Source organism: Podarcis pityusensis (assembly GCF_964106645.2).
Source record: "Podarcis pityusensis genome assembly, chromosome: 13".
Taxonomy (NCBI): domain Eukaryota; kingdom Metazoa; phylum Chordata; class Lepidosauria; order Squamata; family Lacertidae; genus Podarcis; species Podarcis pityusensis.
The window spans coordinates 54,503,696-54,528,758 of NC_138038.1; the positions used below are offsets into that span (position 1 = coordinate 54,503,696).

Below are 25,063 nucleotides of genomic sequence, written 5' to 3' on the forward strand. Positions count from 1 at the left end.
CTGTGGAACTCCCTCCTGCAGGAGGAAGGGGTGGCCGCCAACTTGGATGGCTTTAAAAGAGGACCGGGCAAATTCATGGAGGAGGAGGAGCGAGCCGCCGATGGCTACTAGCCATGCCAGCTGTTCTCCGCCTCCACCGTCGGAGACAGATTGCGCCTCTCTGAATATGACTTGTTGGGAATCACAAGTGGGGAGGGCGCTGTCGTCGTGCTGAGATTTTGCTTGTGGCCACTGTGGGAACAGGATGTTGGAGTAGACGGTGTTTGATCCAGCAGGGATATTCCTATGTTTCCACAGTGGGAAAACATGGGATCAGCTGAGGCGAGGGAGGGCCGTGCTCCCCATCTGTCAGGACACGGCTTGTGCAACCTCCCTGAGGTGATGATTCCAGATACTGAGAGGCCCCCTCCCTGAATGAAAGGGAAAGGCAGGCTGCATTCCAAAGGGCTCCCTCGGCTCCCGATTCTGCTGACAGCGCACAGATGAAAGCAGCCCATCCTGCTACAGAAATGACGCATGCGTGCCAGCCTGTGAGGAAAACAACTTGGGAGGAGGCAACAGGTGAAAAACTCCACCTCGTAAACCCCACAGTGGCAAATCTCGCCACAACAATCCGGCCCTGCACATCACCAACCATGACTCACCAAGTTCCCTTTTAACTGCAAGAAACAGGAGCCACAAGCACACTCACGCACGCAAAGGAAAAAGCCCACTGCTACACTCAGCAAGAGGGCAAACAGGCCTCAGACAGGCACCCCTCCCAGGTGCCATCTGCAAAGGGGGGCATTTTAGGCAAATCCATCAGCTGCAGCAGGCGCAGCATGAAGGTTAAAAGGAAAGGAGGAGGAAAGTTACTTCTCCCATCGCTGTATCCCCAGAGCCACCTTGCAAGCAATGACAGTAAAATCTTCCTCTTTAAAAGGGTCATTTTGCAAAGCATTACAAAGAGCCTGCTGATCAGGTTATTGGTATTTATAAGCAGTTATGCCTGGTACTAAATGGGGCTTCATAAGAAGGGCAGATCCCTGCAGCACGGAGCTTCCAGTATATCAATCATTTTCACTGCCGTGGGAGGCAACAGAGGAAGGAAAGGGAGAGGTGATCCCAGTCTCTCCTGTCCCCTCCAGTTTCTGAGCAAGGAACTCACAGAGGAAAGCATGATGACCCGAACTGAGCTGTGGGGACCCCAAGGGCTCCAGAACACCAAAAGGCACACTTTTAAAAGAGGGCCTGAAATATAGCAAGGCAACAATTATCCCGAAACTGTCAGGACTCTTCCTGGTAACAGCGACACTGAACAACCAGGGCGATACTCTACTGGGGTAAAGTGAATTCAGCAAATTCGGGTGGCAAGAGTTATTACGGATGACGAATATTCATAGAGCAAGTTAGATTGCGCAGGCTAGCTAACAACCACGGAACCAGCCCAGTCGAAGGTGGGGAGCTGCCTGCCAGGTTAAGGGTTAAACAAGCCTTTTAAAAATCAGCAGGAAGGAGATTGCAGGGCCCAGAAAGGAGGCTTTAGAAACACAGAACCTTGAAAGGAAACGGTGGGGTGGGAGAGGTGGAGGGGGGAAAGGTCTGCCGACCCATTAGCACAATCCGGCTTTTTAAAGCACACCCTTGCGCCCCCCCCGCCCTAAAATATGTGCGTGTTCCGATTGGGAGACAGAAAGCAACACAGGCAGGGAGAAGGTGGGTGTCTCCCCACCCCCCGCTTTGCCCACCCCACCGTCCCTTTGCTGGGGGGCTGGCTCTCCCTAATCTCCCCCCCCCAGCAGCTGATCTAGAGAGGGCAACCCCCACCCACAAAACAGCAGCCAGGAGAGAAGAAGGGCTGCGTCGTGGGGGGGGGGCGGCAGAAGGAGAGAGGAGGAAGAGGCGAGCCCGCCCCCCTGCCCCCCCCGGTGCTGCAGGTTGCCGGGGGGGGGAATGACACGGCACGGCTCGCCCCTGCAGCAGAGGCGCGGGGGGGGGGGGCTGGGGAGGCTCCTCGCCGCCGCCTTCCAACCCAGGCACCCTCCTGGCGCCCCCCCAACCCACGGACTACACCGGGGGGGGGCGTCACAGCTGCAGCCCCCTCCTCACCCCTCCCAGCCCCACGGAAGAATTTTTTTGGGGGGGGGGTTGGTCTGTGTCATTCCTGTTCCCTCCCCTCCCCCTCCCCTGACCTTTGACCCCCCCCCCCGCTCACCCTGAGGGCGGAGAGGTCGATGTCGTCGAGGCTGCGGGCGGGGGCCGGGTCGGCCATGGCGGGCGGCGGCTGCTGGTTCCCCCCCCCCCCTCAGTGCTGCTGCCGCGGCCCCATCTTCTTCTTCTTCCTCGCTCTTCTTCCCCCTCACAGAGCGACGGACGGACTGACAGGCGCCCGGGAGGGAAAAGCAGCGCCGCACTGCGCAGGCGCGGGGGGCCGAGTGGGCGGAGGCTCTCCCGCTCCGCGCAGGCGCGGCGGCGGGGAGAGGCGGCTCCGGCGCAAGCGCCTGGAGGGCCCGGAAGAGGCGCGGAGCGGCGGAAGTCACGACGCGGAGAGGGCCCGGGCGGCGCAGGCGCAGAGGGGGGTCCGCCCCGCCTGCCCGAGCCTGCGCGGAAGGGACGTGAAAGCACGTACGGGAGGCGGGGCCTTGCACGTAGTCGAATACTGTAGCGTATGCTCGAGGGAAGTGTGGCGGAAGTCGGAGGGGCGACGCTAGTGCTCCGAGGCGCATGCTCCGTGCAGCGGCGCGGGGAGCCGCCTTTTCCCGCCTTTTTCTAGCGGCGGGTTTTCGTGAGGTGAAAAAGCCCCACAGATTCGTCGCGTGAAGAAACTCGAGGGCCAAAAACACCTCAGGCGCCCAGACATTGTCCCTGTCGAGAGCTGTATTTCCACAGAAAACACCTTCTAACGCGGCCTGAAACAATTAAAACTGCCGCTCTCGTTTTAATGCATCAATTGGATTACTTCGTGTAATCTTAACCCTCCCGCTTCACAGCGGCTTCTTAGCGCTTCAGAAATAACCACAGCGCCATCGCAAACAACACGGCCCAAAATAAAGATTGTATTTACTGTTATTTTACTTCGTAAAATGAATACGCCGCTTTGTTATTGCTATTTATTAAATTGGATTGTTTTTTCAAAAACAAACCCAAAAGAGGTTTGCCAAAAGAAGAGGACAAGAAAATGATTAATAAATGCAAAAAATAAAAATAAAGGTGCACCAGCATTTTGGATATCTCGTTTAAACTTTAAATAAAGATGGGCCCCTGTTGCTGCTCTGAGGGAGACGGAGCCGATTCAGCGCCTGGGATGGGCAGCTATGTTTTAAATATCAGATTGTTTGTCAATGCTTTTAAATATAGAGAGCCAAACAAAGACCTGGGAGAGATCAGGGTTCGAATCCTCCCACGAAGGGGCCATGAAACTCCTCTCAGATCTGAGAGGGGCAACAGGACGTTGTGTTGTGTTTTTGTTTAGAGGCAAAATTTGCTACGGATCCTCTCCCTCCTCAAATGTAGGCGATGCAAACGATCCGGATCAGCCCCATCACCGGTCTTAGAGGGTTGCCATATTGTGAAGAGCGAAGACGACCATGCGACGGCAGCCGTTCCAAGGAAATAAATGCAATTTGTCTCCAATTTTACCCCTGAAAAAAGGGACCCGTCCTGGGAAAAGAGGACACATGGCTCCCCTGCCACTGGACTATGGGGCAAAGAGCCCCCCATCTGCCTTGCTGTCATAGGAACGGCCAGAGCCATTTCCCCTCCTTCCCCCCCAATATGATTTTTTATTCGATTTCCAATTTTTTTTACAAACTGACTTTCAGTTCAACAGTTCCACCTCCACCATGTTTTCCTTCAAAGCTTTTCCTATATGCCAATTTCTCGCCTTTACAGAGCACAGTTGCACCAGATTTGAAATGGGCCAAGATGTCGGCAGCCGTCTCCGGATCCCACTGGGAGAAATGGCGACAGAAAGTCTCAGGACTAATGGAATCTTTATTATTGCTTTAAAATGGAGTTTCTTCTTAAGGCACTGAGGAAGCAGCATTGTTCGTTTCTGGGTGCAACGGAGTAATGTTTTGCACAGTTCCTGCTGTTTCCGCTGCAGCCGAACCGGTTTCACACCCAACTTAAGGCGCTGGATTTAAACGGAAAGTGGTTCCGAAACAAGGGAGGTTGAGAGAAGCTATGGGGTGCAAAAAATGGTGGGGTGCTCTGTTCCAACCTCCTGGAAGCTTTTGGGTTTTTGGAAAATGAGACAGCACCTTCCTCACTTTGGAATACAAAATTAGTGCCGGCGGATGAGAAGCGTTTTGTGGCTTTAAACCAGGCTGGCAAAAGCCCTTAAACTAATTCGCAATGGCGGAAGTTACCCCAGAGGGTGATGTCCCGTCACCCAGCTCTGGCCGAAGACAAGAGTCGTTCCTTGGCGAAGAATCCAGACAAGCCAGAGCTGCAAATGGGGGAGAGAGGTTCACGTGTCACGTGCAGAGTGCAAATGCTCTCTGTGAGCCTCCTCCTGTTTTCCCCTCGGGGCTCCCCCCGCCTGCTGCGTCAAGTCCACACCTCCACGGGGATCATGCCCTCCTTGCTGTTGAGAGGCGGCAGGAGATACTCCTCGGCCAGGAACTCCAGGGGAAATTGGACTAGGTGGCCCTGCACCTTTTGCAGGTGGTCCCTGGCCAGGATGGGGCTCTCGGAGGCCAGGCTCTTCTTGCTGACGTGATGGTGCAGGTCCCTCCGGGACTTGACGGCGTCGGTGGGGAGGCAGGAGAAGACCTGGCGGAGAGGAGGAATTGCGGGGAGAAAGAGAACAAAATGCCCAACATTAATAACGATAAATTTATATTTATACCCCGCCCTTCCCGGTTCAGAAGACCGGGCTCAGGGCGGCTAACAACAAATTTAAAACACTTAATTGATGCAACCCCCCCCCAAAAAAAAACAGCATAAAATACAGTATAAAACGTGAATAACAATAAATTCAGAATTCAAAAATCAATTTAGGGGGGAAATCCATCCAATAAACAGATGATCACCAGGGCTAGCTGGCTAAATTAGTCCTATTTGGGCCAGCGAGGAGACCAGGGGAGAATTAGCTGTGGGATCCCAGAGCAGGTAATCTTCCTAAAAAGGGGAGGGGGAGGGAAGGAAGGAAGGGGAATAAAAGATCAGGCTGAATTCAAATTAAAGGCCAGGTGGAATAACTCTGTCTTACAGGCCTGACGGAAGGAGGTTAAATCCTGCAGGGCCCTAGTCTAATGGGACAGAGCATTCCACCAGATCGGAGCCATCACTGAAAAGGCCCTGGCCCTGGTGCAGGATAATCTGACTTCCTTAGGGCCTGGGACCTCTAAAGTATGATTATTCATGGACCTTAAGGTCCTCTGCGCGGCAGACCAGGAGAGGCGGTCCCGTAAATACGAGGGCCCTGAGCCATTTAAGGCGCAGGCCCTGTTCAAGGAGGTACAAACACCTGTTGGAGTCAGGGTGCTGTCCCCAAGCAAGATCCTGCTCCAAGGGAAAGCTATGGGGCAGCAATGGGGAACCTAAGACCCTCCTTCCCGGGAGGATTTTAAGCAGAGGTCGGGTGGCTGCCTCTCCAGGGCGCTTCCGTCGTGATTCCCGCACTGCCTGGGGCTGGACTGGATGACCCCTGGGGGTCCGCTACACACCTTGTCGTAGATGCTGGTGTTGGACGAAGCTGTGGCTTGCCAGACGTCCCAGAAGAAGCGGTCGCTGAGCGGGTCTTGAATATCCAGGTCAGAGGCCACCCCTAAAACGCACCTGCCGGCGGGGTAGGAAAAAGGGGTTTTGCCCAGGTCAGCGACACACAAAGCCGCTTTAGCTCCGGGAGACTATTTGTTCTGGAGGGTTTAATTTCGAGAAGAGGCGACACGGCAGCCGCCGATAAAGAGAGGCAAGGCAGGGAGAAACTGGAAAGAGGGCAGTTTTGCTCCCTCTGTCAAAATAGCAGCAGATGTTGAGGGCAACTAAAGAGGGTGAACGTTGGGAGATGTAGAAAGATAAAGTCCTTCTTCACGCAGCCCCTCGTTGAACTATGGAACTCACCGCTGCAGGAGGCAGCAAAGCACTGAGCAGGATGGCTTCCAAAGAAGATGGGGACCCCGAGTTCCTTCTCACCTGCACTGCTGTCCAGCCAGACTCCCGCAGTGGGGTGGGGTGTCTCTAGGCCCCATGGCCCTGATCCCTGACTCTTCCTCCCTTACCCCTAGAAGACAACCCTGTGCTAAAGAGTATATGAAAAAACATTGTTCTGGAGTAAGCCTATCGGTATGTAATGAATGATGCTTTGCAGGGTTAAAGAAAGAGAAAAAAGGTGTAAAAACTATAAAGATAGAGGTAATCTACATTAGACACAACAACTTTGAAAGAGTAAAAATTTCGAGGTCTCAGAACAAAGGAAGTCAATATGTGTATATGTATGTAATGACTAAATTAGAATGATGATATGGTTTTATTTGTAGATGTGTGTTTTTTTGTGTTTGTGTTTTTATTTTTTTCTTGTTTGCACTGTTTTATTTTGGATTCAATGTTTCTAATTTTTGTTGTAATTTTGCATTGAAAATAAAAAAGAAGAAGACGAAGACAACCCTGCCGGCACACACCTGAAGCAGTCGAGGCGCAGGCTTAGGGCAAACTTCCCCGCCTGGTACTCCTGCCCACCCATGACGGACGGCACCAGATCCGTGTCCTCGACCAGGACAGCCAGCTCACTGTCCCTCTTCCCCAGGAGACTCCGGTCATTGATGTTGGCTGAGCCTTGGGGCAGGAGAAAGCAAGGGAGCCATTAAGGGAAATGGGGGGGAGCAGCCCACGCTGGATGCTGCAAGTGGCCTCCTGCAGGGAGAGGCGTTCCCGGGGCCCCCCTCCTCACCGATGATGACGCGCCGGTCGTCCGCAATGAGCATCTTGCTGTGGATGTAGATCAGCTCCGTCAGGAGTTTCCCCCGCAGCTCCCCGTGGGTCCTCAGCCCGCAGAAGGAGATGTAGCTCTTCCAGGCATCCCCCACTTTTCGAGGAAAGAGGGAGAGAGGTGGGTGTTAGAGGGACAGCGCCGTGCCCGGCTTGTGGGGGCCTACCTTTCCAATTCCAGGGGATAAACTCTGGAGCTTGCAAAGAGCGCGGAAACGGGGGCGCTTCGGAGCGTGTGTAAAGCGCCTTTCCCCTCTGTAGGGGTGCAGAGTGTGGGGGGTCAGGTGGGATTGCTGAGGAATTATGAAATATGGAGCGAGCCATTGTGTCTGCTATGAAAGCATTGCGTTGACTGGGTTTGATTCAGTGACAATAGTTTCTGATCAAATCCCACAAGCCTCTGCATCTCTGCCATTTGCTGACAGGCACGTATAAGCATTCTGAAACACAGGCCAGTTGCTTCCTCAGGCATCCTCAGTACATAAGGATAGTGGGTTACTTTGATGTAGTTTAATCTTTAGATAGATCTTAAGGGCCAGGAAGAGAGTTCACAAGGAGATGGCAAATACTGCCATCCTGCCCCTCCTGTTTATGACCTCCGGGGTTTTGCTGAATGCATTCCTCCTTGGTTCCTGTTTATTTAGCCTAAACATGTATGCATGCTCAAATGGCAAATAGTTCTTTGTAGTTAAGAGGCTTCCCCTGATCTGACTTTGTCCCACATGGGTTTTCTTGAAATCCTCAGAGGAAATCTGATTGGTTCTTACGAACACTGTGTTATAAGTTCTTTTGTGAATAAAACGACCTGGGCCGAGGGGTGGAGAGGAAATTATTAGGTGATCAAGAGGTGGAAGGAGCCATTCAGGACATGAAATTGGGCAAATCTCCAGGGCCAGATGGTTTGACTGCAAAGTATTATAAATCTTTGAAAGAATGGTTAATGCAGCCTTTGAAAGAAGTTTGCAATGAAATATTAGGGGGGGAAAGGCACCCGAGTCGTGGAAAGAAGCCTATATTACACTTATACCGAAAACAGAAGCGGAAAAGACACAGCTTAAGAACTACCGTCCCATATCCCTACTTAATGTGGATTACAAAATTTTTGCAGAAATTATGGCTAAAAGATTAAAAAATGTATTGGTGAAAGAAATCCATAAGGACCAAGCGGGCTTTCTCCCGGGGAGGCATTTGTCAGACAATACGAGGAATATCATTAATATTTTAGAAAAACTACAAGTCAGTATTAATACCAAAGCAGTTCTAATATTTGTGGATGCGGAGAAAGCCTTTGATAATATTTCCTGGAGTTTTATGAAGAAAAATTTACAGGGAATGGGGATAGGCCAAAGTTTTGAAAACGGTATAGGTGCAATTTATTCGGAACAAAAAGCTAAGTTGATCATAAATAATGTAGTTACAGAAGAGTTTAAGATTGAGAAAGGAACAAGACAGGGTTGCCCAATCTCCCCATTGCTTTTTATATCGGTCCTGCTTAATATGATCAGGAAAGACCAATTGGTTAAAGGTATACAACTCGGAGCTAAACAGTATAAACTGAAAGCTTTTGCTGATGATTTGGTTTTGACACTACAGGAGCCAGAATCCAGCACAAAAAGCGTATTGCAATTAATCCAAGAATTTGGTCAAGTAGCAGGATTTAAATTGAATAAGGTGAAAACTAAGGTGTTAGAGAAAAATCTTACAGAGATTGAGAAAGAGAGGTTTCAGAAGGAGACAGGATTAACATTGGTCAAGAAAGTGAAATATCTAGGGGTTCACATGACTGCTAAAAATGTGAATTTATTTAAAGATAATTATGAAAAATGTTGGATAGAAGTAAAGAAGGATTTGGAAATATGGTCAAAATTGAAGTTATCATTGTTGGGCCGAATTGCTGCGATAAAGATGAATGTATTGCCTAGGATGTTGTTTTTGTTTCAAACATTGCAGATTTTGGACAAGATGGACTGTTTCAAGAAATGGCAGAGAGCTATTTCGAGATTTGTCTGGCAGGGCAAGAAGCCAAGAATAAAATTTAAGATTTTAACTGATGCTAAAGAAAGAGGTGGATTTGCCCTGCCAGACCTTAAACTTTATTATGAATCAGCCGCATTTTGCTGGCTGAAAGATTGGCTGCTTCTTGAAAACACGGACATTTTGGACTTAGAAGGTTTTGACAATGTCTTTGGATGGCATGCATATTTATGGTATGACAAGGTTAAAGCACATAAGGCCTTTAAGAACCATATTGTCAGGAAAGCATTGTTTAATGTCTGGGTGAGATATAAGGATTTGTTGGAAAGTAAAACACCAAGGTGGCTGTCACCAATGGAGGCTAAGGCTCTGAAAAAAACTAATATGGAGACAAATTGGCCAAAATATTGTGAAATTTTAGAACAAGGTGGAGATAAACTAAAGCTGCAGAGTTTTGACAAATTAAAAACTAAAGTCTGAGACTGGCTTCATTATTATCAAATAAGGGAGGCTTATAATTTAGATAAAAAGATTGGTTTCCAGGAGGAAAAATCAAAATTGGAAACAGAATTGTTAGACCCTAAAACTAAGAATTTATCAAGAATGTATAACTTGCTGTTGAAATGGAATACACAGGATGAAACGGTTAAATCTGTTATGATTAAATGGGCACAAGATTTTGGACATAATATTATGTTTGCTGACTGGGAACAGTTATGGACCACAGGTATGAAATTTACGGCTTGTAATGCCTTAAGAGAAAATATAATGAAAATGATTTACAGGTGGTACTTAACCCCAGTCAAGCTAGCAAAAATCTATCATTTGCCAGATAGTAAATGTTGGAAATGTAAAGAGACGGAGGGTACATTTTTTCACCTTTGGTGGACATGCCCAAGGATTAAGGCTTTCTGGGAAATGATATATAATGAACTGAAAAAGGTATTTAAATATACCTTTCTGAAGAAACCAGAGGCCTTTCTTCTGGGCATGGTCGGCCAATTGGTGCGAAGGGAGGATAGAACTTTTTTTATGTATGCTACAACAGCAGCAAGAATACTTATCGGGAAGTACTGGAAGACACAAGAATTGCCTACCCGAGAAGAATGGCAGATGAAAGTGATGGACTACATGGAGCTGGCCGAGATGACCGGCAGAATTCGAGACCAGGGAGAAGGGTCGATGGAAGAAGATTGGAAAAAATTTAAAATATATCTTCAAAAGTATAGCAATATAAAAGAATGTTAGAAGGAGGTTGGAAAAAGAATATTAGGTCGTTTCGGTAGATACGATATAATGGAATAAGTAAAGATGAGTTGATGAATTTGATGAAATAGAGGAGGTTTAATTATATTACTTCAATTTTAAAATATGTAAATGAAAATAAGATTAGAGGGATTTGCTGGAAATACGATTTGAACAAGAATACAAAATTGGGAGGTGAGAGGAGGTCAATGGAAATAAGTAAAGGGAAAAGGATATGTAAAGGTTTAACCTGCTTTTGTTTTATTTTTAACTTAATACATTTTTATATTTTTTGTTAAGTTTTCTTTTTTATTCTATCTCATTGTTCTTTTTACTTGTTTATTTTTTGCTCTGTTATGGTCAAAGTTTTCTTTGTACTCTGTATGGGTTTTCTTTTTTTTCTGTGATTTTAAATTTGGAATAAATATTATTTAAAAAAAAAAGAGAGGAAATTATTATTGGCACCTCCTCCCAGAGACTTGCTGGTCAAGCCTCGTGTGTATTCTATTAATCAGAGTCTAATCCTTCCTTGCTTTGGGAACGCTACACCCCTCGGCACTGTGGAAGCTGATTCTTGAATTGCATGGGGTCGGAATAGATGACCCTCGGGGTGCCCCCACGATTCTATGTCTTAGCCCAGATAGTACCTGGGATTGTAGGAGAGGGATTTTTAGCTAGGGGCAGCATGGCACAGCCCCACAGCAGAACCACAAGCCCCCTTAGGAGTCCTTCTTCTGACTACGGTTGGCAGAGAGACACCCTGCCCCATGCAGTCTCAGGCGAAGAGTTCTGAGCTTTCCCCAGTACGTTTGGGGCTGGGAGGGGGCAGAAGAAGGCTTATCTTGCCACACCCCCCTCCCCACTTACTGACTGCCTTGAGCCGGCTGACGATGGATGCCTCCCCGCGGCAGAGCGTCCTGGGAAAGAGGACGGGGGGAAATTAGACAGTGGAGTCACTTAGGGTGTCCCCCCCAATACACCTCCTTCCCCACCACCCTCTTGCCCCCCCCCCCAGCTCTAGATACCAACCCAACGCACCCTGCTGAGAATGGGGGATGTGGACAGACCCTCCCAGCCTGTCCTGGGGACCCTCCTTGACACCTTGAGATAGGGTGGGCTGCAAAGCAAAAACCTTGTGAAACAACATCTTAGGGGAAATGGGGAATGGCGGCGGCAGCGGGAGAAAATCTGCAGCGCAATCGCATCTTGCACAGGGGTTTGCTACCAAAGGTTCCGCCTATACATGAAAATCCTGGACACCCAATTCCTTGGAGCTGCCCCATGGCTAGGGGGTGAGAGAGGTTGGTGGGGGACCCAATACCCTCCCAACCTAGTGTTGAGCGGTCCTTGGCCCCAAGCAAGGTGGAGAGGGAGCAGGAAAGGAGTTCTTAAGCTCTCTTCCTTTCTTGGGGGGCAAGGCCTGCTCAGTAAGCTGGGTCTGGGAAGCTCTGAAAGATCTTGTTGGGATCTGTGGCGCTTGCACGAAATCTCTCGGGAACCTGAGAGGATGGTGTGAGATCTCTCAGGGATCTGGGAAGCTTGCACAAGATCTCGGGGGGGATCTGCGATGCCCAGTACTGGCGCACTGGGCAGGCTGTTGCCTTTAGTTGCCTTCCACATTCCCACCCACCCATCCTGCACCTGCTCCCCCCCCCCCCGGCCTCGCTTTCCAAACTCACCTGTATGTAAAGTGTAGAATGGCCTGGATGGAGTTTCCTCCGCCCTGGGCGATGTCTCCCTCAAATCCAGGCAGCAGCGGGAGCAGGACAAAGACCCGGAAGGGCTTCTTCTCACTGCAAGTGCGGGGGAAACCCCACTGTGGTTAGTGGCTGTGGCCCCCGGAAGCACTTCCTGGCCCCCGAGCCCCCTGCCTCTGGAATTGCTTGGTTTTTTGTTTCCCCCATTTTAAAAATTGTTTTCCTCCCGTTATTACATTATTACACCATTATTACAGAAGTAAATATCAATTAGGGAAAAAGAGGAAGCCAGGAACAACAGTCCTTTTACAGAAAACAATAAAACCAGCAATACTTTAGAACGTGCAAAGTACTGAATGCTGGTTAAAATTCACACTGGCTTTCTAAGCATCCAGACAGGCTTGTCGAAGCAAGAATGTTTTTCAGCAGGCATTAAAAAGTATACAGCTGAAGGCTGACATCAATCGGCAGGGAGTTCCAGAGTGTAGGGGCTGCCAGGTATAAGCACAAATTATACCTGCTCCCTCCATGAACAGCATTTCAGGATTCAGGTGGCATTGCAGGGGGTTGGAGTAGATTACCCGGGGGGGGGGGTCCCTTCCAACTCTACAATTATCTATACAGTGGTAAGTAGGTGTTCCGGTTTTCGAATGTTTTTCCGAAGCCGAAGTCCGATGCGGGTGTCGGCTATTTTTTCCGGCACACCTGCACCAATCAGAAGCTGCACATTGGTTTCCGAACATTTCGGAAGTCAAACTGACTTCCAGAATGGGTTAAGTTTGGTGCTTTTGTTTTTGCTATTTATTTTGCGTTTTTGAGGCTTTTTCGGTTAATTTGTTTTTGTGACTATGTGGAACCCAGTTCAGCTACTGATTGATTGATTATTGACTGCGGATATTGATAAAAGCCCCCCATCCAAACAATGACTATCATCAGTGCAGATACGAAGAAAAATTAATTTTAATTTTTATCATCTACAATGCTGTCTTATTTATTTTATAGTACAGTACATTGATTATTGCTTTAATTTTATGGATAAATGGTCTTGTTAGATAGTAAAATTCATGTTAAGTTGCTGTTTTAGGGGTTGCTTTGAAAAGTTTGGAACTGATTAATCTGTTTTGCATTGCTTTCTTTGGGAAAGCGCGCCTTGTTTTCGAATGGACTTCCGGAAAGGATTAAGTTTGAGAGCCAAGGTACCACTGAAATCAAAACAAAGGGCTCCAATAATTAGATCCACATTTCATTTTTCTTAATTCATTTAACCCTTCTCCAGCTGATCCTATTTTCCATTTTTTTAAAAAAGCCAAACAATGTTATAGCTAGTTGGAACCGATCTATCAGATCTCTAGCCATTTATAAAAGGAATAATCAATGCACATGTTTTTTTTTTGCCAGGCTGGCATTCGTATTTTGATTTTATGGGAGCGCCTCCGAGCCAAGTTAGGGAAGGGGGCAAGTTGAACCTGGAGGCCTGGAGTGTGCCATGCAGCCCTGGAAAGGGAAGAGTTGTGTCCCACTGAGCATGTGCAGAGTGCTTACCCCACCCCCTGCTAATGAGTCATTGCAGCCAATCTCAATTTGGGCCAAAACAGTGGCTGATGGGACAGACCTGTGGGCAAGCAGCACTCGGTCAACAATGGCGTCTCCCACGGTGTTGATCACCGAACGCCCGTCTGCGCAGCTTATGAAGAACTGGTTCTGGAGCAGGAATAAAAGAGGGTGCATGGGAGAGGGAGGAGAGAGAGAGAGAGAGAGAGGTGTATGTACCTGCAAAAGACATAAACAGAAACCCCCTGCCTTTCCCTCCCAAAACCAGGGCTCCTCTTAGCTGCCTGGGGACATGTGTTGCATTAATAAAAAGCGGCACTCTGCCCTTCCTCAGAGACCCTCTTGCTCATCTGTTATGCACTGAAGTTCTCACCCTGGGCCAGCAGGGGGATACTGTAGATAGTTTTCACTCAGGTCAACATATGCAAATAAGGAATTGAAAGTGACCTTCAGTGATTGGATAGTTACAGAAAGTTGTTACTGTTGCGTTGTAGTTGAGCTCTATATAAGCAGGCTGGCTGAACCCTTCAGCCCAGTTCTGTTCTGGGTCTGTGAATAAACAAGAACTGTCTGAAGAAATGCTGTGTCGTCTGCTATGTTCACCCACAACTTAACAGCATCTGCACTCCACTCTATGGTTCCAAGGTGGGTTGCCACCTTAAAAGCAGTTCAAAGCGAAGAGAGTTCCTGGGCTGCATGCAGAATGAATTAGGCAAGGCGATGTGCATGTCAAAATCACATCTCAGCAAGCAATATAGTTCCTTTGCCCTGCAAAGCTCCAACAAATATACGAAACAGCCCACATGGTGCAAAATATGTGAAAATTAGCAAATCTGCACAATTTGGATTCGTCAGAGAATCCTACTTTTTCTGGGTTTAGTGGGAAGAAATTCCAATGAAAATCCTCGTTATTACATATTTTTGCATGGCTGTTTGTTTGTATATATTTTATATATGGATGTTTTATGACGGCCTATATTTGTAATGCCTGATAAAGGTTTGGCAAAGTAAAATACAATATACTAAAATAAAAGCAGCTCAAAGCAACTCACAGTCACGGAAATAATGACACACTCCTCTACTGCCCCACCCACAAATTTGACCCCCCCCACTCCCATTTCCCCCATCCTTCTCCTTTGGGCCCAAAGGAAGAGGAAGATGAAGAGGAAGAGGTCTCAATCTCACCTCCCACCCCATACAGTCCCCCCCCCTTCCGCTCAACTGTCCCAAGACCTACCTCAATGTACAGGTAATGCTGGCTCTCTTTTATGACACTCAGGTAGGCGTTGTAGATCGAGTGTTCGTGGAGGCCGGCCGACCAGCGGTCCACAGAGCGCAACACCTGCAGGAAATGGAGGGAAGCCAAAAAAGCTCTTTTTTTACCTCTCCTACAGCCACAGAACGACAGCCCTGCGAGGTGGGGCAGGCCAAGCAGGAGAAGGTGCAAGAGAGAGCCCGGCCCGGCTGACCTGGGGCCCTTCCTGTTTGCCCTCACCTTTCCACGCACCCCTCACAATTCCCAGACATTCTGTGTCAGAAAACCAAAAACAGGTCTTGCCAGGGTTGGACTAAATGACCTGGGGAGGGCCCCTTCCAACTCTACGAAAAACCAAGCTCAAACTCCAATAGGCTGCGAGAATATCTTGCTGGATCATGGCAAAGGGGCGACCATCCAGTCTAGCATCCTGTCCCAGCGGTTGCCAGGAGACAGGCAGGTGTGGAGGACTCCCTGGTCCCGAATGGGGTAACTGTGCCCCTGAAGGACCAGGTGAGCAGCCTGGGAGTCATTTTGGACTCACAGCTGTCCATGGAGGCGCAGGTCAGTTCTGTGTCCAGGGCAGATGTCTGTCAGCTCCATCTGGTACACAGGATGAGACCCTCCCTGCCTGCGGACTGTCTCACCAGAGTGGTGCATGCTCTAGTTATCTCCCGCTTGGACTACTGCAATGCGCTCTACATGGAGCTACCTTGGAAGGTGACTCGGAAACTACAACTAATCCAGAATGCGGCAGCTGGACTGGTGACTGGGAGCGGCCGCCGAGTCCACATAACACCAGTCTTGAAAGACCTAAACTGGCTCCCAGTACGTTTCCGAGCACAATTCAAAGTGTTGGTGCTGACCTTGAAAGCCCTAAACGGCCTCAAAGGCCCAGGATACCTAAAGAAGCGTCTCCACCCCCATCGTTCTGCCCGGACACTGAGGTCCAGCGCCGATGGCCTTCTGGCGGTTCTCTCCCTGTGAGAAGTGAGGTTACAGGGAACCAGGCAGAGGGCCTTCTCGGTGGTGGCGCCCGCCCTGTGGAACGCCCTCCCACCAGATGTCAAAGAGAAAAATAACTACCAAACTTTTAGAAGACATCTGAAGGCAGCCCTGTTTAGGGAAGCTTTTAATCTTTAATAGGTTATTGTATTTTAGTGTTTTGTTGAAAGCTGCCCAGAGTGGCTGGGGAAACCCAGCCAGATGGGCGGGGTATAAATAATAAATTATTATTATTATTATTATTATTATTATTATTATTATTATCATCATTATTATTATCATCATCATCATTATTATTATTACCAACCAGGTGCCCAGGATTGGAAATCTGCCCACCCAGAGACCCAGCCTCTCACCTGAACATTGGCGGTCTGAGCCCCAGGCACGACGAACGGGACCTGCAGGGGCGTCGCTCGAGAGGACTTGGGGAGCAGGTAGGGGTAGTCCTGCCCTTTGTACTTGGGCTTCACGGTCTGGGGGGGGGGGGAGAAGCAGAAGGAGGGTTTGCCACAACAGCTGCGAGAAAACTACGAGCGAAGAATTGGAAGAAACAAGATCTACCAACTATCGAAGAATGGCAGATGAAGATGATGGGACTATATGGAACTTGCCGAACTGACCGGGAGACTCCAAGACCATAGAGAAGAGACGGTGGAAGAAGAAGTTTAAAGAATATTTGAAAAAAATATGTTAATATTTAAATCTTAGAATAGCTTTGGAAGCGGATATAGGCTGTAGGGTTAAAAGTAGAAGACAGTGTATTTTAAAAGTGTATTATTTATAAGTGATAAAATGTGAAGATCTTTATGGTAAAAGTAAGCGTGAAAAAAAATGGTTAAAAAATATGATATATGTAAACTGCTAAAGATGAGGTAAAGTGAAAATCAGATAGGGGGGACTTGGGGAAACTCACCTAATAATGTTTAGAAAAAATAAGGATAAGAATTGGTTTGTATTGTTTGTTTTTCTGTTTGTGTTGTTTAGTTGTGTTATAAAATGAATTTAAAAAATTGGGAAAAGAAAGGAAAATCAGGAGGAGGGGGGAGACACCCCCCAGAAGCACCTTTGCCCAGCAGAGGCAGCCGTGGAGTCCCGAATCTGCTGCACTCAGACAGTCTTAACCCTGGAATTGTATGTATTTGCAAGGGGGGTTATTGGCTGGGGGGGGGGGCAGAAGAGATATTTGTTGGCTCTGCTGGCAGATCTGGGGGTGGGGGGTGCTGTTCAGCCCCACCATCCCTACACCCCCTTCCTCTCAACATGCACCTGCGCACACCTGAAGGGCTGCCCCACGGAAGACGGAGCAAGCTACCGTATTTTTCGCTCCATAAGACACACTTTTTTCCTCCTAAAAAGTAAGGGGAGATGTCTGTGCGTCTTATGGAGCAAATGTGTGGTCGGTCGCTGGCTCCCTTTCCGCCCCCTTGCCCAGGCCACCATTGTTGAATGTTCTGCCGACGGAGGCTGCTTCTTTCCCCAGCGACATGTGAATGGCTGATTAGATTATCTGTCTGGAAACAGTGGAAACGGCTCCAACAGGATTTTTCCCTTTGCAAAGTAAGCTGTAAAACTTTGAGCTGATCCTCAAAAAACTGGGGCTTTCCCCCTTTCCTCCTTTAAAAACTTAGGTGCGTCTTATGGAGTGAAAAATACGGTAGTTTCGGAGGGCAGGATCCAAACTGCAAGAAGGGACAATTCTGCAATTCTCTACATTTCTGCAATTCCACGACTCACCTTGGTGAAGTTCCATCGCTGGATGAAGTGTCGCGCTACGTCCCGGGCGGCCAGGCCGTGAACGGCCACCCCAACGTCCCTCCATGGCATCCGCGGAGTCTGGTACCTGTCAATGAAATCTGACCCACACCTGCCGTTAGCCCCCCAGGCAGCAGGATCGGGGAGGGGCTGGGGCCCTGGAAGCCCCCACCATCAGACCCCCTTGGGCCCAATCCAGCAGCCAGGCTTAAGGGGCATCGCAAAGTGGAGACACCGCAGAGGCTGGCAAAATCACCTCCTCCCTCCCAAAACTGCCTCTGGGGGCTTCCCCACATACCAGACCCAGTGATGGACCATGGGGCTTTGTTTTGGGGAGAAGGGAATATGCACGGTGTAGTAGGATAGAAAGTTTTCTTCCCTCTCTCCTAACACTGTTCTTGAGTTTGTTTAAAATCATTTAAGGTTTATGATTTCTCTATTTACTTCTGCGGAAGCTGAACAGTTCAGTGAAACGAGGTTTGTAGCTCATTAAGGCTTTGTTCAATTCTAGGCTTTCCTTAAACCTGTTGTTTTTTGTTATTTGGTTTAATTCTACGAGATAATATTTCCAGTCGATTACTTTCTGTTCCGGGGCTTTCCACGGTATTTCATTTGTTTTGTGTAAGTTCTCGGTTCCGCGACTGTCTTTTTTCTACTGCAACGGACCCCCGTGGCAGCTCCCAGTTTTGGGGTGGGGCGGGAAGGGAAACGTGGCTTTGGGGCACCCCCGCTTTACCCGGGTTCAACACCTCACCCACCTTCGAAGGGTCTGTCCAGCTGCACCCAGTCCTTCGCAATGAGGTTGCTGTAGTCCTTGCCCAGCCAGAGGCGCTGGTTGGTGGCCAGGTCAACGGGGGCTTCGTCCCCCCCTGGAAGGGCAGCCCCTCCGCCCTGAGAGAGAGAGGGGGTCAGCGGGGGGAGCAGGCGGCTACCAGCGTCCCTGTGGGGAGGGAGGGGGCGAAAGAGGGAGAGGGAAAGCAAGAAGAGGAGAGGAGGAACGAGTCAGAAACAGATGAGAGGGAGAAAGAGGAAAGCAAAAATAGGGCGTTCCTGGGCTTGGCGGCCACTAGGTGGCGCCCATGTGCCTGCTCTGAACTCGCTTGCCTGCCAGTCATTGGCCGAGTGTGGCTGTGATGTCACGGAATGCAGACGAATCAGAACAGCAGTTGCAGAGGAAAGCAAGAGGGAAAAGAGCGGAAGAGGAAAGCAAAAAGAGGGTGATGGAAGCGTTCCTGGGCTTGGCGGCCACTAGGTGGCGCATATTTGCCTGCTCTGAACCTGCTTGCCAGGCATTGGCCAAGCGTGGCTGTGATGTCATGGAATGCAGACGAACCAGAACAGCAGTTGCAGAGGAAAAAGAGCGTCAGAACTCGCACCCAGCTCATGAGCCAAGGGCATAATCCTTATGGGTACACAGGGAATAAGGCCTGAAGGGAAACTTTTGGGGAGATGCAGACAATGTGGTGCTTGACCAACGCGTTTGGGGGCTCAAGGAGAGCCAAGAACAGAGAGAAAGCCATTGAGGGGGGGGAACGAGACTGGGGGTCTGCGGAAAAAGGGGGCAGCAAGGAGAGGGACCCCCCAACCCCCCAATGCTACCTTGGGGGCCCGGCAGTCGTCGCCCTCCAGGTCCGCCAGGCGGTACTCGTGGGTGTCCCAGCGCCCGTAGGCTAGATCCAGGCCGCCCAGGAAGGCCACGGACTGGTCCACCACCACCAGTTTCTCATGGTGGGCCCACAGGAAGATGATGGAGGAGACGTGGTCAGGGTGGCGCATCACCTGCGGTGGGGGGCAGAGAGACATTTCGGGGTGGCTCAGTCCTGTGTGCGGGTCTGGGAAGCCCACCCAGCCACCCTCTTGCCCCGAGGCAGTGTGGTGTAGTGGTTAGAGGGTTAGACCTGGGAGACACCAGGGTTCAAATCCCACCCCCTCGGCCGCGAAGCTCTCTGGGAGTGGCCAGTCCCTGCCTCTCAGACTTCACAGGGTTAGAATAATAGAATAATTTGGTAACATACAGACAGATAATTTAAGGATCTTAAGGAATTCTTAATAAAATGATTATTCTAAATAAATAAATAAACGTTAATAGAATTAACTCTTAAGCGACAAACTGAATGATCCCTGCTGTTGCACTTCCAGCAATTAAAAGATTTGCCATTGTGGTGTCATGCAAAAAGAAGAAGAAAAAGAATAACAGAATAATAGGATTGTAGAGGTGGAAGGGACCCAAGGGTCATCTAGTCCAACCCCCAGACTTTTGCTTAAAAATCTCCAAGTTGTAACTTGAAGCCATGGGTTCAAGTCCTGCCCTCTGGAGCAGCAGGATACCTGAAGATGGCTCTCATATCTGAAGGCAGCCCTGTTTAGAGAAGCTTTTATTATTTGATACACTACTGTAATTTAATATTTTGTTGGAAGCCGCCCAGAGTGGCTGGGGAGGCCCAGCCAGATGGGCGGGAAATAAATAAATAAATAAATAAATAAATTTATTATTATTATTATTATTGTTATTACTCCTCTCAGTCTCCTCTTCTCCAGGCTAAACATACCCAGCTCCTTCAACCGTTCCTCATCAGGCTTGGTTCCCAGATCATCTTCACTGTTGTGTGGATTCAATGAGGACTAGGAACTTGCAGCGACCAGGGTTCAAGTCTGACCTTGGAGGCCTGCCACTTGGAACTGCCCAGTTTGGCACGAACAGTGGGGCTTTGGGGCTACGGCCATTTGGGAGACACAGAGAGACAACAGCGGGAAGAGGGCAAAACCCCCGGTGTGAATTTGCACCGGCCGGTTGTGCAAAAGTGTGGGGGGGGTCCCCTTACCTTGATGTTTGGGTGCAGCAGCATGAGGGCTCGTTTGCTGTAGTCGCTGTTGATGCCCAAGGCCAAGCCCACCTCCTTGAAGAGCAGCACACAGATGCGCACCCCCTGCTCCTGAAAGGATGGCAGAAGGGCAGAGTTGAGAGGGGGGCACACAGCGGTCATCCAGCCCAACCCCACGAAAAAGCAGGACGCACAGCTCAAGAGGCAAGGGGAAAAGATGGAGGGGTGCAGGAAGACATCAGCAGCTGCAATGTGGGGTGGGGAGGGGAAAGGAAAGAATAAAGGCGCCCCCACCCAACCCCAAACCTCAGGCGGCGGGGGGGGGGGGCTGCTCACCGCTTTGTGTTTCAAAAGGAGGTCCAGCCTCCACTCGTCCGACTGGGCCGGGCGCTTCATGTAGATCTCCGGGCTGAGCCTGGGAATCACAGAATAATCGTGGCGTTGGAAGGGACCCCCAGAGCTCATCTGGTCCAGCCCGCTGCAACGCAGGGAGGAAAAAGAGTGGGGCTGGGGGCTCCATCCCGCATTTAGCATGGCCGCACTGGCTGCATTTAAAAGCAAGAGGGCCCCCCCCCTCGGATCATTTGAACTGATTTTATAACAAATTGATTTTAGAATGCTGTATTGTTTTACTGTTGTTAGCCGCTCTGAGCCCGGCTTCGTCTGGGGAGGGCAGGATACAAATAAAATATTATTATTATTATTATTTGCCCCCGTTGCCCATTCAATTGGGATTAGCCCAGAAGCTGAGTTGTGAGCCATCCTGTGAGCTGAAGGTTGGACTATAAATTTAATAAATAATATTAGATGCTGCCCTCTGGCTGGGCACAGAAACCTCGCACCCAGGTCTCCCACAGGCCGGCCTTGCGGAGAGGAGAGCAGGGAGGGGATCACGGCGTCCATTTCTGGCCCCCCCTATTTTGGGACCAGGAATATCTTTTTTTCCAAAAAAGGAGAGAACCTATTTATTATGATGATTAATTACATTTGTATAGCACCCATAGATCTCTGTTCGTAGGCAGTTCCACCACTTCAAAAATATGGAGATTGGGGGGGGGGACACTTTGGGAAGCTAAGCACCTCCCCACTTCCGAGGCCGGGCGGCCCCCAACCCAAGACCGGCCCCCCCGGCACTGACCACCAGTCCGTGATGAAGATCTCCTCTTTCGCCTGCGCCACGGCCTCCGCCACCGCCGCAAAATACCCGGCACCATTCACAAACCTAAAAGTGGAGAAAAAGAGGAAAGAGAGAGTTTTGAAAAGCTTCTGGGAAATGATATATAATGAGATGAAAAAAATGTTGAAATATACATTTACAAAGAAACCAGAAGCATTTTTACTGGGCGTGGTAGGAAGCGATATAAATAGAAAGGAATGTAAACTGTTTTTATATGCAACGACGGCAGCAAGAATATTATTAGCAAAAAAATGGAAGCAAGAAGCATGGAGGATGAAATTGATGGGCTACGCAGAATTAGATAAACTAACAGGATGGATTGGAAATCTGTGGGACCAGAAATTCACAGAAGACTGGTGTAAATTTACAGGCTATTTGAAAAGTAATAGTGATGATCAAACTACGTTTGTAGGTTTGCAAGAAGTTTTGTGAGGTGAATTATTGGAATTATTGCAAAAATGGATAAAGGGGAGGATGATTAGAGGTGGGTCATCAGAGGTGATGATGGGAGTCCATAAAAAGATTGTATAAGTGGTGAAGTTTTGGGGTATGTATTATAATTCATATGTTAAAATTAATAAAAATTATTATTTAAAAAAAAGAGAAAGAGAGGGTGATGGGGAGAGAGAGAGAGAGACCTTGGGGGGTTGAGGACCCACCCGCCCAGCCCAGGACCCCCAGGGCTCACCAGCGGGCAGGGGTCTCCTTGCGAGGGGGCACAAAGCCCTGGTGGCGATGGAGCCGCAAGAAATCTCTGCCCTTGCCCTCGGCCAGTTCGGTGATCTCCTGGCACCACCAGCAGGCCTGGCGGTAACTGCTGCACTTCAGGATGAGAGACCTAGGTTGAGGAGAAAAATAATAATAATAATTTCATATTTATACCCAGCCCATCTGGCTGGGTTTCCCCAGCCACTTTGGGGAGGGCAGCGTATGAGTCCGGCGGCCAGTCAGGCCAAAGGGGACCCAGGAAGACCGGCGTCCGGTCCCCGCGGGGACCCCGATCTCCGAATCGAGATAGACTGTCTCTGGACCTGGAGGTTCCATAAGAGGACACTGGGAGAGATAGGAGAGCCATCTTCAAATAGCTCGAGGGCTGCCACATGGAAGACGGAGCAAGCAAGGTAGGACTCGAACCCACGGCTTCAAGTTGCGAGAAAGGAGATTCCGACTAAATATTATAAAGAACTTTCTGAGAGTAAGAGCTGCTCAACTGTGGAACAGACTCCCTCAAAAGGTGAACAGTCTCCCCTTCCTTGGAGTTTTTAAAGTGGAGGTTGGGTGGCCATCTGTCACGGATGCTTTAGCTGAGATATTATTATTATTATTATTATTATTATTCTGTTGGGAGCCATCCAGAGTGGCTGGGGAAACCCAGCCAGATGGGCGGGGTATATACAATATATTATTATTATTATTATTATTATTATTATTATTATTATTCCTGCCTTGCAGGGGGTTGGGCTAGATGACCCACGGGGTCCCTTCAAACTATGATCCTGAGATTCTCCCATTCTCCTTCCGCTCATTCCTGGGAGGGGCAGGGCAGGAAACGCTCTCTCCCCTGGAGACTCTTGAACCAAGAGGCAGGTAAACAGCCAAGCCCTTTCGCTCCATTGAGCGATTTCTTCATCTTGGCTCGGATCCTGCCTCTCTCGGCTGGGACTCCCGCCCTCCCTGGCCTGCCCCGGCCGCGGGGACCCAGGCGTCCTGACCTGCAGGTGTTGTCGATGCGCACGCCGTGCTTGGTCTCGGTGGGCTTCTTGCCCACCTGGATGTTGAAGCCGGTGTCGAAGAGGAGCACGAAGGAGATGACGCCCGACTCGGGCTTCAGGTAGAGCAGGAAGGAGTCTTTCACAACCAGCCACCTGGAAAGGGGTCCCAGAGGTGTAAAGAAGGACGAGAGAGAGAAGCCCCCACCCCTCTCCCCGCAGCAGCACCCTTGGGAGACTCACCTCTTCGACCAGCGATAGCAGAACTGATGGCGCCCGGCGCAGTTGAGGCCCTGCAAGCGGTGGCCCCCAGACCGTTTCAGGATCATGCCCTCCCTGGAGAAAGAGAGGGAGAGGACACAGCAAGAGTTAAGGAGCCGGCGTTTGTCCACAGACAGATTTCCAGGTCAGGTGACCAGCATGACCAAACCACTACTGGCACACGGAGGACCGTGGCGAGTGCCAGAGCACATGGAAACACCGTTTAGCTTCCCGCTGCAGTGGCACCTATTTATCTACTTGCGCTGGTGTGCTTTCGAACTGCTAGGTTGGCAGGAGCTGGGACCGAGCGACAGGGGCTTACTGTGTCGCAGGGATTCAAACTGCCGACCTTCTGATCAGCAAGTCCAAGAGGCTCAGTGGTTTAGACCAGGGGTCAGCAAACTTTTTCAGCAGGGGGGCCAGTCTATTATCCCTGAGACTTTGTGGGGGGCCGGACTATTTTTTTTTGGGGGGGGGGGAATGAACAAATTCCTATGCCCCACAAATAACCTAGAGATGCATTTGAAATAAAACGACACATTCTACTCATGTAAAAACATGCTGATTCCCGGACCGTCCGCAGGCTGGATTTAGAAGGCAATTGGGCCGGATCCGGCCCCTGGGCCTTAGTTTGCCTACCCATGGTTTAGACCACAGCGCCACCCGCTCACAAACAGCTTGGCTGAACGCCAGAGGTGCCCCCAAACCTCTCCCCTGCCAGGGGTCCTTGCAGGCACTGGAGGAAAGCTCTCTGCCCCCTCGCAGGATCATGCCCAGGGGGCAGGCAGCAACGCACACAGACCCATAACCAGGACCCCACTTCACTCACAGGCCTTTTGGTCCCAGGTCTGGGATGAAGGAGAGCGAACTCACATCCAGGAACTCTGCCTGCCCGAGAGAAGGAAATTGAAAAAAGCATCAGTTAGCGCCAGGAATCGCATTGCAGGGGGTTGGGCTGGATGACCCGCCGGGTCCCTTCCGCCTGCGCATTTCTAGGAAGAAGGCGACTGGCGTATCGGGCGAATGTGCAGCTCAGGGAGGCGAGCAGAGGGAAAGGGAGAGCCCAGGGGAAGGGCCCTCTGCCCCCCAAGAGAAAACAGGGCACCCTCCCTCCTGGCACAGGCAGGGGGCAGAGAAAAGGGGCATCACCATGGCATGGTAGTCACGGTAGACGCTCATCTCCAGCAAAGTGTTGAGGTAATTCTCCAGCTGCTTCTGAAACGGACAAGCGAGAAGAGACATTGCCTTGGGCTGTTTGGGATATCGCAACCCCAGCTCACCCCCTTAGCAGCCACGGCGACGCTTTCCTCCTCTTCCTTTCTGCTGTTTGCAAACTAAGGGCCTTGGAGTTAATTGGAAAGCTCTCAAGCGCATTGAAGGGCATTGTGCGGCAACTCCTGGAGCTGCCCACCAGGTGGCGGTGCTGCTTTGCTTTCCTGCTTCACCGAACACACTTCTTTCTCTCTGCTCCTCCTTCGATACGATTCAATACAATAATCTTGATTGTCATTGTCCCATACAACGAAATTGAAAAAACTACCTAAGACATTCAAAAACCCACAAGCCTGCTATCCCAGCCTGGTTAGCCCCTAAAAACTCTGATACCCCATAATTAAATACAATATACTCCCATACAGACTCTTTACAATGCATTTAAAACCAAAATCGCCTTTGGGTAGAAACTGTTTCTCAGGCAGCTAGTC

At 49.7% G+C, this 25,063-nt stretch overlaps 2 protein-coding genes across 9 annotated transcripts in view; both read right to left on the minus strand.

The window, feature by feature from the left end:
* Window positions 1-2,341, minus strand: part of MINK1 (misshapen like kinase 1) — a 65,299-nt gene extending 62,958 nt beyond the window's left edge. For 7 of the 8 annotated variants that reach the window (XM_080979610.1, XM_080979609.1, XM_080979607.1 and 4 more), the window contains exon 1: window positions 2,195-2,341. In XM_080979610.1, the coding sequence (XP_080835736.1) occupies window positions 2,195-2,251 (57 nt within the window). In that variant the 5' untranslated portion in view covers window positions 2,252-2,341. The remainder of the gene's footprint in view (window positions 1-2,194) is intronic. The other variant, XM_080979612.1, reaches the window with a different exon arrangement.
* A 734-nt stretch (window positions 2,342-3,075) lies between these two features.
* Window positions 3,076-25,063, minus strand: part of PLD2 (phospholipase D2) — a 30,580-nt gene continuing 8,592 nt past the window's right edge. Inside the window, exons 5-24 of the mRNA XM_080979672.1 lie at window positions 24,510-24,575; window positions 24,190-24,248; window positions 23,343-23,435; window positions 23,103-23,255; window positions 22,079-22,228; window positions 21,352-21,435; window positions 20,550-20,628; window positions 20,214-20,324; window positions 18,991-19,170; window positions 18,150-18,282; window positions 17,374-17,492; window positions 15,996-16,112; window positions 14,617-14,721; window positions 13,441-13,529; window positions 11,811-11,924; window positions 10,999-11,048; window positions 6,875-7,009; window positions 6,606-6,759; window positions 5,652-5,763; window positions 3,076-4,755 (exon numbers count right to left, since the gene is read on the minus strand). Coding sequence (XP_080835798.1) covers window positions 4,531-4,755; window positions 5,652-5,763; window positions 6,606-6,759; window positions 6,875-7,009; window positions 10,999-11,048; window positions 11,811-11,924; window positions 13,441-13,529; window positions 14,617-14,721; window positions 15,996-16,112; window positions 17,374-17,492; window positions 18,150-18,282; window positions 18,991-19,170; window positions 20,214-20,324; window positions 20,550-20,628; window positions 21,352-21,435; window positions 22,079-22,228; window positions 23,103-23,255; window positions 23,343-23,435; window positions 24,190-24,248; window positions 24,510-24,575 — 2,328 coding nt within the window. The 3' untranslated portion in view covers window positions 3,076-4,530. The remainder of the gene's footprint in view (window positions 4,756-5,651; window positions 5,764-6,605; window positions 6,760-6,874; window positions 7,010-10,998; window positions 11,049-11,810; window positions 11,925-13,440; window positions 13,530-14,616; window positions 14,722-15,995; window positions 16,113-17,373; window positions 17,493-18,149; window positions 18,283-18,990; window positions 19,171-20,213; window positions 20,325-20,549; window positions 20,629-21,351; window positions 21,436-22,078; window positions 22,229-23,102; window positions 23,256-23,342; window positions 23,436-24,189; window positions 24,249-24,509; window positions 24,576-25,063) is intronic.